Raw genomic sequence first — 19,472 nt, 5'->3', positions numbered from 1 at the left:
TGTTCTTAAGTGGCCCAAACTAAGGAATCAGGGGACATTACAGGACGATCAGGCTGATTTTTAGGCCAATTTCTCTTCCCAACAATCGCAAATTTTCCCTACAATTTTTGGGGGGTGGTAATAAATTTGATGATCTGCTCAGATGAAGATCTTTAGTGGGTGGAGCCTATAATCCAATGTTTAGTCCAATCCAATCTTCTCCTAGAGCATTTGGGCCGGCCAGATTGTGAATTGTAACCATTCATCCATCCATCAATCCATCCATCCACCTACCCACCTACCTACCTAATATGTTAACGTATGCATCCTGTAGGGTGGTGTGAATGGGGTCATTTATCTGGTGTAATAAAATTGAACCTACTATTTGAAATGTGTTTATATTTTTATTGGGGATAATTGGGCCTATTTTGAATTTGTGTCCCGTCAAATAATCCAAAAATTGTGTGTGTTTTTTTTTTTTTTTTTTTTAACGTTGGTTGAGATTTTAAATATTCTGTATTTGGGCCAGACATAAACCAGGGCTCAGGGGTGTAAAACCACATGTCCACATTGGGCCGGCACGGCTGCATGTTTTTTCATTCCAGCCAATCAAAAGCTTGTGTGCTCAACTGTTTGAAGACTGACCAGATAATGTAACAAAGATTAAAGACAGAAAAATAGTTTAGTATTTGGGCCAACACTGGGCCGGCGTGGCCCAAGGTTTTCATTGGACCATACTGACGTCTTCAACTGATCACAGGAGCTTCAGATTGGCTGAAATGATAAAAACGCTTGGTTTACGACGGCCTGGTGTGGAACCTTATGAAGCCTAATTAATGAAGAGAGAATTTAAAAGAGAAGGAGATAATGGATGAAATCAAACCAGACAAACAAGTTACACACCTCTCAGAAGTGTGTACATATCTATGTGTGTGTGTGTGTGTGTGTGTGTGTGTGTATGAGTGTGTATAGTGGGGGGGGGTTGCTTATATGCTTATATCATCGTTTATATTTTTATTGATCACCACCTCGGTGCATTACATAAAGCTGGCTTCAACTGCTTGTGAACCCTTTGGCTGAAGGTCACCTTGGATCGGTAATGGATGCTAATGCTAATGCTGGATAATTTCTTTCTATTTTCTTCGTTGGTGCGTTTATTTCCTCCAACCTCCTTGTGTGTGTGTATCCGTGTGTGTGTGTGTGTTTTTGCGTCGTACTTAGTCCTGACATTTTTAACTCTTGACAAGTGTCGTCTGGAGAGTTCTCCATAAATAATGCATTTTACAATAGCCAGTAAATAAGCAGCGGACACAATCGTTAGGCCTCCCGGCGGCCGGGCCGACCCCGGAGGAGCTTTTACAGTGAAGGTGACTATTCAGCTTAATGCAGTCCTCCAGGCCTGGGGAGGACATTTTCATTCATTAGAGCGGTCACAAGCACTTAAAGCACTTTAAGGACCTGTTAGAAGAGTGGAGGGATGGAGGGATGGGAGGATGGAGGCAGAGGGGAGGAGGGGGAGGGAGGGACGGAGGCGATTGGCCGCTGGACAGCCGGGTTCAAAGCGGGGAGCGGCGAGATGACAGTCGGGCCCGACTTCCTCGCGGTCCAGTTCTAATAGGCCTGATTGAATTTGAGAGCGGTTGACTCTCGGGCTTGAGATACACATTTAATTAAGTGTGAGGGGAGAGAGAGAGAAGCGAGCGAGTGTGTGTGTGTGTGTGTGTACGTAAGTGTGTGTGTGTGTCTTTTCCGTTATAATGCTGTATTGACCAGATCACCTTAAATGATTCTTAATTATATACACAGATCTGGAATTAGTTTCTCTGATTTTGCTATTTATAGGTATACAGTATATGTAAGTAAAATTAACATGCTGATTTATTCTATAAACTACAGACAACATTTCTCCTTAATTCCAAATAAAAATATTGTCATTTAGAGCATTTATTTACAGAAAATGAGAAATGGCTGAAATAACAAAAAAAAGATGCAAAGAAAACAAGTTCATATTAATAAAGTTTCATAGAGTTTAGAAATATATATAAATATTTGGTGGAATAAACCTGGTGGTTTAAAATCACAGTTTTTTTCATGCATCTTGGCATCATGTTCTCCTCCACCAGTCTTACACACTGCTTTTGGATAATTTAATGCCTTATATACTCCTGGTGCAAAACTCCAAGCAGTTCAGCTGCATGCATTGCAAACACAGGCTCTAAACCCTATAATCAGACTAAACTAAAATTGCTGCTTCATTACTCGTCCATATAGTTAAGGAGGCCAATATTTCCATAATTGCACTGCAGAGCAAAAACCCAACTTTTAACTCAACAACAAACTAAAAATAAGAATAATGTTGATATATCTTCACAGCGTGAATGCACAAAAGTGCTGTGCTGTTAAGATACAAACACGCCAAAGTCAGAGCTTACCTGCCTCTTAAAGGAAATGACAACTGGCTCACTGATTGGTTTATTTTACATTATGTGCATTATGCCAAAAAACACACCCGTGATTAATTAAGAAAAGAGTCACAAAAGTCATAAATATATATATATATATTTTTTTTTTTTCTCACAAGACCAAAGACACACAGACACATGCCCTAAATGAAAGCTGTGTGATGCACAATAAGTCAGAACTGTGAGAGTCCTGATCTTGGATGTAACACAATAGTAGCACAGTATAAATTTAGCTCAATGCTTTTCTAAGACAGTGTGGGATTAAGAGCCGCAGTTGTTGCACTAATATCAGACTAAGATAAGCAGTATTTTTAGCCCAGCTGCTCTTTGTCCAACATCAGTCACGTTGTTCACACAGCACACGCTTCTCCGGATCACCTTCAACATGTTTTACTCTGTTTTATGATTGCCAATAGATTAAAAAAAAAATCTGATTACTTGTTCTTCTTAAGATGCTAAAAGAAGAGTTTTTTTTTTATAGTGGATATTTAAATGTAAATAAAATAATTAATATAAGAAATGCAAAATGCAATTAAAATACTAGTATATACTTGTTATACATGTTTAAGGGGAGATAAAGCGATAAAACGTGGGGCACTGGAATAAAGAACACACGATGAATTTGATATTGGAGAAAACTTTTTTTTTTCACTTTATTGTAAACATCTCAGCTTGTTTGTAAGGATTTTTGAATTGCAAATTAAAATATTGTCATTTACAACATTTATTTGCAGAAAATGAGAAATGGCTGAAATAACAAAAAAGATGCAGAGCTTTTAGACCTCAAATAATGCGAAGAAAACAACAAGTTCATATTCATAAAGTTTTAAGAAAAGTTCTCCTCCACCAGTCTTACACACTGCTTTTGGATAACTTTATGCTGCTTTACTCCTGGTGCAAAAATTCATTCAAGCAGTTCAGCTTGGAGGTTTGGTGGCTTGTGATCATCCATCTTCCTCTTGATTATATTCCAGAGGTTTTCAATTTGGTAAAAACACTATTTTTATGTGGTCCCATTTTTTTTCAGAGCTGTATTTATATATTTATATATAAAGAACAGCACTATTAAGAATCCAAACATAGCAAACAACAGACAATTTTGTCTTCAGAACTGCAGAAAGGGTTAAAGCCCACATTTCAGGCCCACAGACTGCAGGCTTCCCCACACAGCTGCAGAGCCCACTACACAAAAATTAGCCTCCGATCCCCAGTAATTTACAGTAATCGCGAGCACTCAGCGTCCCTGAGAAAGCCGGAGTCGCGCCCCCCCGTCAAGGACAGCGAGCCTCTCCACTCCGGCAGCTTAGCGCGAACGCGCCGAACTCGCCCCGGCCTCTCGTCTCGCCTGAGCTCAGGAACTAATTTCTCCGCAACAAGGGAGTTTATTTCGGGCGGCGCGAGGTGTCGGGGCATGAGGCCGACTCCGGCTCCATTATTAAGGCCAGATTAACACAGCTGTACACTAGAGCTGAAGCACCCTCTCCTCCCCGCACTAAACATACGGCCTTCAGGATTACAAGCCGCACTTGACCATTTAAATTACTGCAACAACCGGCCATACCAGCTGGGGCTCATTAGCATATCGCCCTTAGCCTCCGAGAGGGCTGAGAGGAGGAAGAGTGCACCATACTGCATCTCCAAAAAAAAAAAAAAAAAAAAAAAAAAAGAAGTGGAGGGGTTGATCTGAGGGGGCATCATCTCGCCTTACAGACGATGAACTAGTCCTCAAAAGTTTGGACATACAAGACAATTTTTGTATTTTTTACGAGATAATGTGAAATATCTACAAAAAGGAAAAAAAAAACTTTACAGGAAAAGCAAAAATCTAGGGATGCTCCAAAAATGTCCCAAAAAAGTCAAACATCAAATACAGAACTATTATTTTCATTTTCCTAACTCCTAACTTTATACAAATGCAGTAGTAAAAGTCGATGTAAGTCAATGTAAAACTAGCTTATTTAAGGTGATTTTGAAGAATTTCTATTGGTCCATTCATCAATAAATATAAATATATATATATATATATATATATATATATATATATATATATATATATATATATATATATATATATTATATATAAATGAGACACAGTATAAAGGCCAGACTGTGTGTTTAAATTATATAGTAAACTAACAAAATGAACAAAAATGGAGATTAGCATATCGCCCATAGCCTCTGAGCGGGCTGAGAGGAGGAAGAGTGCACCACATTGCATCTCTAATAAAATAATAAAAATAAAAATAAACGATAAACTAGTCCTCAAAAGTTTGGACACAACTCTTCTTCTAATTTCTAATTCAATGTGTTTTCTTTAGTGGTTAATCTGATTAATCACAATATTCTGTGATTAACTGCGATTAAAATGAAAATAAAAGAATGAATGTAAGAAATGTAAATTGCAATTATATTTATATTAGTAGTGTCCATTAAAATACTAGTATATATTTGTTATATATGTTTAGGGGAGATAAAGCCCTGGATGTGGGGCGCTGGAATAAAGAATGGATGATAAATTGGATATATCTCAGCTTGGTTGTAAGGATTTCTGAATTAGTTTGTTTATTGCTGTATATTATCAGAGTAATATATCAGATTAATATATCAGTTTTTTTTTCTTTTACTGTTTACTACTTTATTCCCTATGGGTAAATTAATCGTTTTCACGTCTTTATGTTAATCTGCAAAGTAGGAAATAAATTAAACAAAGAAAAGCTTTTGACTGGTACAGTGTATCCACATATATCACCGTATAGGTAAAATATAGTACAAGGAACATCAAGAGTGTGTGTAATCCACAAATAATTGGCAAATACTTTCAACAAAATGCTAAAAGCATTTAAAATGCTTCTAAATCTGGCTTAATTACTTTGTGAAGTTAGAACTGGTGTGAGATCTGTTCATATAAATTACAAGAGCAGCAATAATAAACCTACAGAATGTGTAGCATAATATTCTCTATTATCACCATAAGGCTAGAGATATACACTAATCATAAAACAATGTATAATGTATAATATATACACACACTTAACTATAACTATACCTATTGGTTTACAGCACTAAAAAAAGAATGTCTTTTTTATATAACAATCTATTTAAGGACTGCAGGGAAAATGAGCTATTTTACCAATTTATCTTAATCTGGCTCATTTATAATTTTTTTTATTAATGAGTATTTTATTTAATTTGTTAATTAAATAAGGGCAAGTCATATAGTAATATAATCATATAGTAACAGTATATATGGATATAACAATGATATTAAAATTGAATTAAGATTAAGTTTATATATTAAAACAGTATACTAGAAGCGAACACGGGCATTTTTTACCCTGAGTACCCTGAGTACAGAGCCTCCCAGCTCCCAGCATGCCACCCTGTGCCACCCTGCGCCACCCTGCGCCACCCTGCACCTCCCGCTCCTCCAGGAGCCAGCAGGATGACAGCAAAACAAATATTGGAAATAGTTGCTTTAATAGTTCCTCCACTCTTAATTAGAGCAAAGTAGGACTGCGTACAATCAAACACACTGCACACACACACACACACACACATTCTCAGTGCCCGCACACACACACATTTATACAGACACACACACACACACACACTGCTCCCCGGGGACGTACTCAACTCGTTTAAGTATCAGGGGAACTCTTAGCTTAAACACTTCATCACATGAATAAATTAGACCTTTAATTCAACTAAAATCATTTTCTCTCCATGTCTTTCTTTTTCTCTCTCTCTCTCTCTGTTTGTCTTTGTAATAATTTATATAATTTATTCTTAACTACTGATCTGTTTTTGTTCTTTAACAGTCAGAGAAAGTGTCTTAAACGCAATAAAAGAAAAAAAACTGCAGGAAAAAATGCCTAGTTCAGTTTTAAATCTGTTATTTAATTTTTTTATTAATAATTTGTAAAATATAAAGTAATAATTATGAATAGTAATGATCTTATACATATTAATACACTCTAGTAAATAAATACATACATACACTAGTGGTCAAAAAGGACTCAAGACATATATTTTTGTTAAATTTCACTCCACTAAAAGTAAAAGCCCTTCCTTTATACCTCAACTTTATAAAGTATTAAAGTACAAACATATTTGCCATCAAATGTAATTAAGCACCTTAAAAATATAAATAAATTACTCCTATTATCATTTTAATAACAAGACTAACACATACTGAATCAGTATTAAAAAGATTCATTTCCAAATCCAATTTCAATTTTGCAGCATTTCTATTGGTTCATTCATCATTCACACAATTTGGACACAATGTGAAGGACAACAGTTAACCTAATCTGACAATTTTCTCCTTTTTTTGGGAGAAACCAGTAATTTTTTACATAAAAAAACTAAAATGTGTTTTAGTTAAACTTACTTGAATTTATTAATAAAGGCTCTTTAAAAATGACATATAAAGGTAAAGATAATAGTGAAATAACTGATTTTTCTCTATGATTTCTATATCTTTGCATATAATATTGATTGATAGATCTCTAAATCGCATTAGAGTACGGTCCGAGCACACACACACTCACACACACACTCTCTCTCTCCTGCGCTGGCGGTGGAGTACGGCTGAGGAAAATAAGTCTTTTTTGGGGCGGTTTTGGCCGGTAGGTGGGTAGTTGAATCTGTGGGATGAATGCTGTCGTCTGTGCTGAAGAATAAAAAGGTAATGTTCCTGGCGTCGGGTCGGTGGCGTGTGTTTTACGGCCTGAGAGTTTGGGTTGGCGCGGAGCGGAGACCACACTTAAGCTGAGGTGTAGTGCCACCCACTCTTTGTCACACTGGAGCCGGTTCAGAACAAACTGGAAACATGGCCACGTCAGTCCTCCCAGCTTACACCACTCGCGCACTGTGTGTGTGTGTGTGTGTGTGTGTGAGGGAAGGAGATGGAGTGTGTGTTCAAAGGGGTATAGCATAGGAAAAGAGAGAGAGACAGTTATTAAGAAAGAAAGAGAGCGAGAGAGGTAGATTAAAAGTGAGTGAAGCAAGAGAGTGTGTGTACAAGTATTAGAGAGGGAGCGAGAGAGAAAGAGCGAGAGTCAGAGCTAAAGTTAGTGTTAGACTGAGAGATAGAGGCCGGGAGAGGTAGAGTAAAAGTGAGAAAGAAAGAGAGAAAGAAAGTAATAGAGTGAGAGAGAGAGCAAAAGCGAAAGGGGTAGAGTGAGTGAGAGGACGAGAGAGGTACAGTGTGAGCGAGAGAGAAAGAGGTAGTATGAAAGAGAAAGAAGCGTAAGATGGGAGAGAAGTAAGTGTGAGAGAGAGGTAGAATGAGAGAGAGAGAGAGAGAGAGTGAGAGAGGGTAGATTAAAAGTGTGGGTGATAGAGTAAAAGTAATACAGTAGGAGAGGGCAAGAGAAAGAGAGAGAGAGTAAAAGTATTAGAGAGGCAGAGAAAGGCGTAAAATGAAAGAGAGGTAGAGTAAAAGTGAGAAAAAAGCAAAAGAGAGAGCGAAAGGGGTAGAGTGAATGAGAGAGGGCGAGAGATGTACAGTGAGAGCGAGAGAGAAAGAGGTAAAAAAGAGAAGGAAAGGTAAAGAGAGAAAGTGTGTGAGAGGTAGAATGAGAGAGAGAGAAAAAGGTAAAGTGAGAGAAGGTGTGAGAGAGGACGAGAGTACAGAACGTTAGAGTGGAAAAGAGAGAGAGGGAGAGAGAGAGAAAGTAATAGAGGCAGATGGTAAGAGAGAGGTAAAGTAAGATATAGTGAGATAGTGAGAGAGAGAGAACAAGTAATAGAGGCAGATGGTAAGAGAGAGTTAAAGTGAAAGAGAGAGAGAGAGGACGAGAGAGGTAGAGTAAAAGTGAGAGTAAGAGAGAGGATGAGAGAGTTAGAGTGAGAGTGGGAGAGAGAGAGAGAGAGAGAGGACGAGAGAGGTAGAGTAAAAGTGAGAGTAAGAGAGAGGATGAGAGAGTTAGAGTGAGAGTGGGAGAGAGAGGATGAGAGAGGAACAGTTAAAGTGAGAGTGAGTGGACGAGAGAAGTAGAGTTAGAGTGAGAGAGGTAGAGAGAGACTGAAAGAGAGTGGGAGAGAGAGAGAGAGAGAGAGAGAGAGAGAGAGAGAGGACACTGATATATGCCTGAAGGGGTCGGAGCACAGCTTGTGGGCGCTCTTGGTAAAGCCATGAATACGGCACTTGTGCATGTACACATATAAACACAGATGCCCACACACACACTTTAACACACACACACATTATAACACTGTAACACACACACACACACACACACACACTTTAACACACACACACATTATAACACTGTAACACACACACACACACACACACACACACACTGTAACACACACACAGAAGCAACGTATTGAGGCGTCTCGTACCGTCTTGCTCTGTCTTTGTCATCTCCTCCAGCTTCTTCTGTTTCAGTGTGTCCACCACGTCGGCCAGGCTGCCTTTCCGGCGCTCCGGCGTTCCGAACGCAGAGCTGCCCAGCAGGTCGCCGCGCTCCCGCGCCCCCTCCTCCGGCTTGTGTGGAGAGGTAGAGTTATTCCGGAAGGAGTACAGGGAACATACTTTATTGCTGTCCGGCTCCTGGAGGAAAACAAAGAGTGAAGAGAGAGAGAGAGAGAGAGAGAGGGAGAGAGAGGATTGTTTTGAGTGCAAAGCCATTCGAGCCTCAAGTCGTTTCCCATATGTCTCAAGACACTAAAGACACTGAGTTCACTGAGAGCTGTCAAAACTAAATATATTCATATTAATTAATAAATAATAATAAAATAATAGCACATTTTTGGATGTGCTATTGAGAGAGGTATACAATGTGTAAACACAATAGTTAATGCATTGGTTAATAATAATGTATATGAATGCATTCTAAAAAAAAAAAGTAAAAAAAAAAGTAAAAAGTTTTAAATGCATTTAAATAACATATAAAGCTCTGGAAAAAAAATTAAGAGAACACTTCAGTTTCTGAATCAGTTTTTCTGATTTTGCTATTTATAGGTTTAACATTTCTCCCAAATTCCAAATAAAAATATTGTCAATATTTACAGAAATAACAAAAAAGATGCAGAGCTTTCAGACCTCAAATAACGCAAAGAAAACAAGTTCATATTCATCAATATTTGGTGGAACAACTCTGGTTTTTAATCATAGTTTTCATGCATCTTGACATGTTATTGTTCTCCTCCACCAGTCTTACACACTGCTTTTGGATAACTTTATGCTGCTTTACTCCTGGTGTAAAAATTCAAGCAGTTCAGTTTGGTGGTTTGATGGCTTGTGATCATCCATCTTCCTCTTGATTATATTCCAGAGGTTTTTAATTTGGTAAAATCAAAGAAACTCATCATTTTTAAGTAGTCTGTATGTAGTACATCCCCTACATATAAATTAATAGGTTTTTAAAACACAGAAATCAGTTTCTTGTTTCAGGACAAAAGATGTATTAAATTTTAAGTTAAAGTAAAAAACAACAACTGTGACTTTTCAGAATAAAAAAAACCTATAAAACTATACTGATACAACCTTATACTAAGCAAATGTTACATATATAACACATATATACACACACATACAATATAGACACACTGTATACACTGCCTCCATGCTATTGCAATGAGAGTATTGTATTGACTTATTCACTGTAGCTTGGGTGAAAAAAATAAGTAAAGAAATAAAAAAAGAGAGAAAAAGAGAAAGAAAAAGAAACAAGCCGAGATAAAAGAACGGTGAATTGCAGAGCGACACAATTCACCTTCGCCGACACATTGTCAAAAGATTAGCTCTTGCAGAGAGTAAATCAATAGTGGTTAACAACGCTTTTTTTAGGCCCCTTTTTTCTGCGCTCTTTCTTTCTTTTTTCCTCTCTCTCTCTCTCGCGTGCCCGCGCGCGACAGCGGCGAAAGAAGTCGCTGCAATTTCGCTCCAAAGTGTGGGAGCGCCGGAGTCGGCTCTGAGTGCTGAGCAATTTGCCGGAGCTCTGAGCGGCTGGCTGCTCTTCGCTGAACCCCGCTGGCCATCGTAAATCTGGGCCCTGTCTGGAGCTGCTGTTGTTTTGCGATCCCACCTGTGTGTGGTTTAGTGGTTAACTGGCTCTTGTCGGAGGCTGATGGCTGTGCTTGTAACTGCGCTACGCTTCCACTTAGAGAAGAGAAAGAGAGAGAGAGAGAGAGGAAGAGAGAGAGAGAGAGAGAGAGAGAGAGAGAGAGAGAGAGAGAGAGGCTACGGGCTGGGGGTATGCTGGTGCTCAGGTAACTCTGTAACTCTGCAGCCTTCTGTATGCAAAAGATTAGATTTTACCAAATTAAAAACCTCTGGAATATAATCAAGAGGAAGATGGATGATCACAAGCTAATCAACAAACCAAGCTGAAATGCTTGAATTTTTGCACCAGGTGTAAAGCAGCATACAGTTATCCAAAAATCAGTGTGTAAGACTGGTGGAGGAGAACATGATGCCAAAATGCATGAAAAAACTTTGATTAGAAAAGTACCAGGGTTATTCCACCATTTTCATTTTCTGCAAATAAATGTTTTAAATTACAATATTTTTCTCTGGAATTTGGGAGAACGCGACTTCTGTAGGCATATTTGCACGAGAAAAATCGAGAAAAAAAAGAGAGCAAGAGAAAGCAGACCTTGCAGCACAGATTCTTTGGCAGAAACCAAAAACCAAAACAAATTAAGCATTTTGGCCAAATATTGAATACCGAATATGTATTTATGATATTTTGTCTATAAAAATTTCTCAAACTCTGAGTACTTCTGTCCACAAAATTGGTAAAAAAAATTGAGATAGATATATAGAGAGAGAGAGAGCAGAAGAAAGCAAGCTCTATGGATCAAGTTTTGGGAGAAAACTTAAACCAAACCAAACGAAATATTTGGCCAAATACTAAATTATAGTATTTTAAAATAAAAAAATCTGTAACTATTAACTTCTGTAGGCAAAATTGGGCGAGAAAAAGACAGACAGACAGTTAAAGAAAGCAAACAAACTCTATGGTTTTTCAAAGAAATTGGGAAGAAAACTGAAACCAAACAAAATGAATCATTTGGAGGAATATCAAATACCATGTGTTTAATTTTTTCATATTTAAGTTAAATAACTATCCTTAAAACCCTACCGGCTTCTTTTTTTGGGCGAGAAAAAGACAGACAGAGAGCGAAAGAAAGCAAACTCTAAACCAAACAAAAGGAAACATTTGGAGAAATACTAAATACCATATGGTTCATCTACTTTTTTGTTTAATTTTTCATTATTTAACTATCCTTGAAACTCTACTGGTTCTGTACGGTAATTTTGAAGAGAAAATTCGAGAGAGAGAGAGAGAGAGAGAGAGAGAAAGCAGATCCTATTGTGGAGAAAACCGAAAGCAAACAAAATGAAACATTTGGAGAAATACTGAAAATCTTTTTTTTGTTTGTTTTTTTTTCCTAGAGGTTTTCATCAATTAACTAAATTTGAAACTCTACTGGTTCTATACATAAATTTGGACGAGAAAGTTTGAGAGAGGGCGAGAGAAAGCAGACCCTGCAGGCCGATAAACCTTGAGAGTAAATTTTTTGCAGTTAAACATAAAAAGGCCCAACACACTCCTCACACTCCTCACACTCGGCATTCTTACACTACAGCGCTGATCCCGGCTCCTCCCACAGCGCAGGGTTGTGAAACGGCAGCAGAGAACAGGATGATTGACGAGGGGCAGAGGGCTGGAGGGCTGGAGGGAGGGAGAGAGGAATTCTGGGATGGCTCTGGGACGCAGTGCTCTGGAGAGGAGCGCCGGATTGCTCCATCGCGCTCAGCGCCGCCGCTAATCCCTGCAAATATGCAGGAATGCTAAGAGCCGAGAGCGCTTGGCACAGGTTCGCGCAGAGCGACGGCGGCGGGGCCCACTCTCTCTCGCGCGCGCCGCTACCGCGCGGTGCGGCGGGCACAGACGGGCACAGGCGGGCAGGCGGTTACACGGCAGCAGTGCGCGGCGGCCGGGCCGGTAGGGGTTGAGGTAATTCGGGGTAATCAGCTGGCACAGACTCAGAGCTCTGGCCACACAGACGCCCAGCACAGCAGGGCAGACAGGTAATCAACAGAACACAAGCTACGGGCACTCTCCTCTTTCTTCTTCTATCCATCTATCCCTCCGTCTATCTCTACTCTTCTTCATTTTCATCACCTCATGCATTTCCTTGCGTTGTTCGCTTGCAAAAGGCAAAATTGCAAAATTTATTCACCACACTGTCGCAGCGACAGAACACGAACAACGTGTGAACGTACGAAACTATTAAAGTGCAAAAGTATGAATATATACAAAAAACGTACGAACGTATGAAAGCATGAATTTACGAAAGTATGACTGTATACAAAAAATGTATAAAAAGTAAGAAAGTACAAAAGTATGAATATATACGAAAAATGTATGACAGTACGAAATTTCAAAAACACGAAAAACAACACAATGCGAGATTTCAAAAAGTTCAAAAAGAAAATGAACACATCAAAGGCTTGGACTTGATCAATAAGCTGCCCAAAGCGAACAGCTCCTTCCTCAAATCAAAAAACAAATACATATATAAACCCCTGAGAAAATTACCAAAGAAGGGCAGACCCTAGAAGACTAATAGAGAGGGAGAGAGAGAGAGAGAGAGAGAGAGAGAGAGAGAGAGAGAGAGAGAGAGAGAGAGAGAGAGAGAGAGAGAAAGAATACAAGAAAAAAAACTGAAACCAAACAAAATTAAACATTAGGCCGAAAACTGATTGCTTTTGCTATTTTTGAACTCTTCTAGCTCTTGTATGTAAAATTTGTTGAGTAAATAAAGGAAAGAAAGAAATGAGGAAAGAAAGAGATAGAAAAAGACAGAGCAGTCCCTGTGGACTAAATTTTTTGGAGAACACAAACACTTTTCACTAAATTTGTTAAGAAAAAAGAAAAAAGAGAGAAGGAGAGAGAGAGAGAGAGAGAGAGAGAGAGAGAGAGAGAGAGAGCTGACCCTGTGGACTGAATTTTTGGGAGAAAACTGAAACACTACGCCAAATACTGAATACTGAACAGGCTTTACACAGTTGCTTTACACAGTTGGTAGAAAGAGAGAGAGAGAGAGAGCAAGAACGAGAGAGAACAAGAAAAAAAAAGAGAGAGAGAGCACGAGAGAGAACAGTGGACTGAAATTTTTGGATAAAACTGAAACATTAAGCCAAATACTGAACGTCTTTTTGGTCTGGTTTTCATTACTTTTGCTATTTTTGTAACTCTACTGGCTTCTGTATGTAAAATTTGTTGAGTAAAAAGAAGGAAAGAGAGAGAAATAGAGATATAGAAAGACGGAGAGAAAAAACGGAGAAAACCAAAACATTAAGCCAAATACGTTCTCTGCAAGCTCTGTAAGAAATATTGGTCCTAATGTTTTGGACAAACATTCAGACCAAAACTAAATTTTGCAGGTTTTCGGTACCACTTTAAAACAAGACTACCTTTATAAAGGGTTTATAAATGGTTTACAGTTAGTTTATTAATGGTTGTAGTTTACTAATTAGGTTGTAAATGCCTTAAAAATAATTAATAATCAGTTATAACACATACGTAGAAAGGGCAACAATATAGATATAGTCTGTGGGTTCACTATTTGGCAATCAACAGGTCATTGTTACCCTTTCTACGTATGTGTTATAACTGATTATTAATGATTTTAAGGCATTTATAACCTAATTAGTAACCATTAATAAACTAATTGTAAACCATCTATAAACCCTTTATAAAGGTAGTCTTATTTTAAAGTGGTACCAGGTTTTCACAAATTCAGCTATTAATCTTTTAAACTCTACTGAAACTCCTCCCTCAAATGAATAAGTCAATAATCAAAGAAACAATCGTTTTACCAGCAAACGTATAAAAAAGGAGAAAGGAAAAGACAGGGGTCCGCCATATGCAAACGAAACACGAGCAACAAGCCAGCCGAAGCTCTCGAAGATCAAATGAACACAATTAACTTTTCATTCGCCTTTCCCTCATTATATCAAGAGGAGGCTGAGAGATCGCCGCGCTCATCCCGACACAATGCAGAGAAAATTCTCTGAAATGCTTTTCTAATTACGCCAATCACAGGAAACCTCTCTGTAATCCAATTAGGCCTGCTGTAATAGGGAGCACCTGAGCTGCGTGCACCGCTGCACGACCACGTTCACTATTCACATACTCACACGAGAAACCCACCCAAGACCTGAGCTGATCCTGTACAGACCAAACCAACATAAAATAACACCAAAAAACCACAAAAAAAAAAATCAAATACACAGAAATGAAGACAGAATTAGGCAAGAAGAGAAGGCAGGAGTCGAGTGATGCCCTGAAATTGGCCTTTTTAGGTTAAAATTGAATAAAAACATTAACTTGGCCCAGCCTACAGCAGAAAACAACTGGAAAACCAGTATGTCTCTGTTTTTTGTCATATGGTTTTCTACATAGTGTAATATTTTGACTAGGGTTTGGAGGAAATAACGATATTGCGATATATCATCATATTTTGGTTTGTAATACATATTTCATATGTGGCGTCAAATTTTTATATAATAACAGAAAAAAAGGAGCTCTAAAGATTCGCTCCCCAATTAGACTTATGTTATTTCTTCACTTCTACACGTGGTAAATAATGTTGGTTTTTGATGTAAATTCGCCAAAAAATCCATAATTCCTGTTTTTTTCCTTATTTCGGAGTATCTTTTTTTCTTCAGAACACTGAAGATGCTGTGGAGCATTGAAGACAATTCAAGTCTTGCGATATATCGAGTATCACCAGAATCTTTTACCATTTACAGCATTTAGCTGACACTTTAATCCAAAGTGACTTCTAAAGAACAAGGTTTTTCTATTACAGAATTGGGCCAATGTAGTGTTAGGAGTCTAGCCCAAGGAATCTTATTGGTCTAGAGCAGCATTTAGTCACCCAGAGTGGGAATTCAACCACAGTCTCCCACGTGATGTGGAAGCTTACTAACAGTATCTTGATTTCACTGTTATTTTTTAATAATGATTTCCACCCGTAATCGTGAAAAAGCCTTTAAGAAGAAGGTCTTTAAGATAAACAGAAGAATAGAGATAAATTTGGAAATATAAAAAAATATTCTGGCCGCTTATGTCTTCATGTCTTTATGTCTTGATGCTGATACGCCGTTGACGTCTCTATGGACCGATTCTGTTGGGTCGGGTGTGCAGGATTAGCTGGCTGTGGGCCAGCAGAAGAAAGAGAGAGAGAAAAAAAGAAAGAAAGAGGGATAAAAAGAGAGAGAGAGAGGTTTTGTGGAGAATTCCCTTGTTTTTTACGAGCAGCAAACAATGAGGGCCTCTCAGGGCTGCCCGCTGTCTGGGCCCGCTGCCTCCTGGCCTAGTGGGGACTGTGGAGTCCCAGGCCAGCGCTGTCCTGTCCCCCCATTCTCCGTCCCCCCTGTCTCACACAGCTTTCTCTCTCTCTCTTTTTCAAGCACTCCCACTCTCTCTCTCGCTCTCTCTCTCTCTAACTCATTGTCTCTCTATTTATAGATTAATAAAACCGTCCTGACGTGCGGTGCAACTCAATCCCTGCTTCTCGGCGGCGAGTTCAGTGTGTGAGGGATCTCGAGACACTTGTGGACGGCTTAGGACTTCAAAGCCGAGTGTTTGGCAAAACGCAGGATCTTAAGTCTGCATTCACTGGGGGTCCGGGGGGGCCGGCTCTGTTCCGGCAGTGTCCTTGGGACCAGGATGCATCTCGGGCCGCAGAGTCCTTTGTTGCGTGTGTGCATGTGCTTGCGTGAGAGAGAGCGAGGCGAGGCAAGGCGCGAGAGCAAAGCGAGGCAAGGCGCGAGAGAGAAAGAGAGAGAGAGAAGGAACAGACAGTGGCATGTGTCTCTCGGCAGCTCAGACTTCCATTAAAGGTCTCGGCCTCCGTCCAAGACCCGCGAGGTCACCAATGGAAAAAACCTGCCTACGTCTGCAGCCTGCAGCCGACCTCCACCGCCCAACACCACGTAAACCACCACACCTTACACTGCCCGTACCTCACCATCCACCACCTCTGAACACACTCTGCACATCGAGAAAATAAATACTAATAATAGAAATAAAGAAAATATGTCCCCAACTCAAATTTCTAATGGATCATTTGAACATAGACATAGATTATTATATTTGACTTTGTTTTCAAATAATTTCAGTGATTTATTATAACGTATATTACAGTGCATTTGCCAACAATCAAGAATTAGCCATTAAATTAGCCATTAGCCATTTGGCTAAAATGTGTTCTAAACCTGCAGGATTTCACAGTGCTTTAATGGTGCTAGCTAACATTTCTGGAGAACATCAGATTTCACCTCATCAGATTCCATCTCATCAGATTTGACCAGCCAATTAGGACTTGGTTTAGCCTTCACTTAACAATCAAGGATCAACAATCAAGAATTAGCCATCTAATAATATTAAATTTGGGTAAAACATGTCTTAAACCCACAAGATTTCACATAGCTCTAAAGATTACTAGCTAGCGTTTCTAAAAAACGTCAGGTTCCGTCTCCATGAGCTTGACCAGCCTATCAGGATTTAGAATTAGATTCCTGTTGTCCCACACACTTCATAAAATTAAGATTCTGATTGGCTCTGCCTCTGAGTTAGAGCAGCCTTTAAAGACTTGGTTTAGTTACCTGATATCTCCTTACACCTCACTGCCTCCTATTATTATTAATAATTATTATTAAGAACAAATATTTAACAACATCTAAGCAATATAAGGCTACATCCTGACTGTTTTGGGGTCATTTTTGGCTTGTCAAATAATTTTAACTAAAATACAAAACATATCTAGTTTGTATCCATACTGATTTTTGAAAGTGTGGACAGACAGAAACCACATAAAATCAGATTTTTGCTAATCAGCAAAAAAAATCCTAGCCACATTTTTAAAAATTGAAAAAAAAAAATATTTAAAATGTGATTAAATCAAATTCAAATAATGCAACAACACACACAAACAATTCATTTATCAAAAAATCCAGCGTGAAGGAGACGCATAGGGTCAAAAAGAACTCCAAAGGTTAGTTTCTGACGCCGATCTCTATACTACAGCAACTTGCTTAGATACAGCACATTTGTGATGTTCAGACAGACAAATCCGATCTGATCACTTGAAAATAACAGTGTGAACAGTGTTTTCTGATCTAACTGCATGCAGTCTGAATTAGCTTTAATGTCCTGGCAGTGGGTGGGTGGAGGCTGCAGTCTTACCATGCACTGCTGGGCCGACACCAGGCTGTCCCAGTCTGATTCGGGGGGCACGCTGCTGCTGACGGGGGGCAGCTCGTCGGGGTGGGACTTGCCGTGCAGCAGGTTATGGAGGGGCAGTTGGGGCGCGGCCAGAGCCTCCGCGCTCTCGTCCTTCTCCCAGCCCAGATGCTCCGGATTCATTCCATCCTCGCCGCCGTCTGGGCCCGAGGCGAACGGAGAGGTGGCTTGTTTGGAAGACATGATTCTGCTGGAAAAGAAAAAAGGGCGGGAAAAAGAGGAGAAGAGGGAGAAATGAGAGTTATGTTAGCAGGATTCTGATGAATCAGTCTCAGGGCAGAGATTCAATTGCATTTTTTTCAGTTTTAGCCATTAAATAAAAATTTAACAATTTCAATTTGGGCAAAATATGTCTTAACCCTTTCAGACCCTGCATCCATTACAATGGACATCAATATTTCCGTTTATTTTCAAATGTTTTGTTGTATATAACACTATTAATACTATTTAAGAGCTTGTTCTGATGTTGTCCATCAGAATAGACCAGAATAAACCAGCCAATGAACAAGTTTATGAACCAATGAAACAGTAACTTGGCCCCGCCCACTGCAAAAACACTGGAAAAACATATAGAGAGATAGATGGATGGATGGATGGATGGATATATTGATAGGCCATGAATTATGTTTGTTTATTCCCATGGTATTAATAACATCTTTACACAACTAAATAATTAAATAATTATTATCTGGACATCAGGTATAAGCAGGTATTCTTTTTAGTGTGTTTTAGTGTCTTGAGGCAAAGTTACTACAGCTAATTGTTACTAATTGAATGTGATTTAGAACACTTTCAAGAGTGTTTTTTACTGTTTAGGCATAGTTTATGAAATAAAAAAAAAATCAACAGTTATTGGCCCTTTAATTGGGCATTTAAATGGCTTTTTAATAGGTAAATAGGAATGTTTGTTTATCTGGGATTAAAAGCGTGAATTCAGCTGTAACTGGAAATATCTGCGCTGCAAAACTGTGCTGGACTTTACAAGCACGTGCCCAACCTTGGATGGAGGCCATGTGGTTACCTCACGCTTCTCAGGCAGCAGCAGCCTGTCACTCACATAGACACAGAGACAGCGCTGTGTATCTACTTCTTGTGCCAAGAATCAAACCATTGCAACATGACGTGTTTGATTTAACTGCCTTAAGTGGCATCACACGTCCTGATGAAGATGACGATGCTCAAACGATATATCGTGGAGTCAAAATCCTTAAAAAATCCTTCTCTTTTTAAAGCATTTTAAAGAGTTATGGTGCCAATATTGTATTTTCTAATCTACATAAATACTGTATGCTGACACATACATGATCTTGGCCCTTGGCCAGCCCAATCCTGAGCTCAATCACCCCACCTGACCCCAGGATTGAACCCGTATCCGAGCCTGGGAGATCCTATCAATAGCTCTCAGGCTGAGAGCAGGAGCACCGGCAGGCGCTGGGGTCCCTCTTAATCCTTTGTTTAATGTAAATGGCCATGCTGAGCCAGGCTGGAGCGCTGCCTACTGCAGGCCCAATCCCCCAGCCCGCAGCCGATTACCACGCTAAGAGGGTTACCATACCATATAACGCACTCTCATTAAAGCCCGACGCCGCCGCCGCAGCGCAGATTCCTCTCAGACATCTATAATGAGTCAATAAACCTCCAAAAGCCGTCGCGTTCATGCAGCAGGAGATGTGAAATAGCGCTTTTCTGTTTTTATTCAGCACTAAGCATTAATCACGCGACGCCGATGGAGCGAAAGAGGGGCGTCGGCCCC

The 19,472-nt window shown here is 39.4% G+C and overlaps 1 protein-coding gene across 7 annotated transcripts in view; it reads right to left on the bottom strand.

Moving 5' to 3' along the window:
* The window catches only part of sox6 (SRY-box transcription factor 6), a 356,852-nt gene that overhangs the window by 214,442 nt on the left and 122,938 nt on the right, over nucleotides 1–19,472 (bottom strand). For 5 of the 7 annotated variants that reach the window (XM_049465976.1, XM_049465980.1, XM_049465982.1 and 2 more), the window contains 2 exons: nucleotides 17,663–17,909; nucleotides 8,793–9,003 (listed from right to left, as the gene is read on the bottom strand). In XM_049465976.1, coding sequence (XP_049321933.1) covers nucleotides 8,793–9,003; nucleotides 17,663–17,909 — 458 coding nt within the window. The remainder of the gene's footprint in view (nucleotides 1–8,792; nucleotides 9,004–17,662; nucleotides 17,910–19,472) is intronic. The other 2 variants (XM_049465978.1, XM_049465981.1) reach the window with 1 other exon arrangement.

Source organism: Astyanax mexicanus, chromosome 16, assembly GCF_023375975.1.
Source record: "Astyanax mexicanus isolate ESR-SI-001 chromosome 16, AstMex3_surface, whole genome shotgun sequence".
In the NCBI taxonomy this organism is placed as follows: Eukaryota; Metazoa; Chordata; class Actinopteri; order Characiformes; family Acestrorhamphidae; genus Astyanax; species Astyanax mexicanus.
Note: the sequence above shows the minus strand (reverse complement) of the source record. Positions and strands in the feature narration are given on the sequence as shown.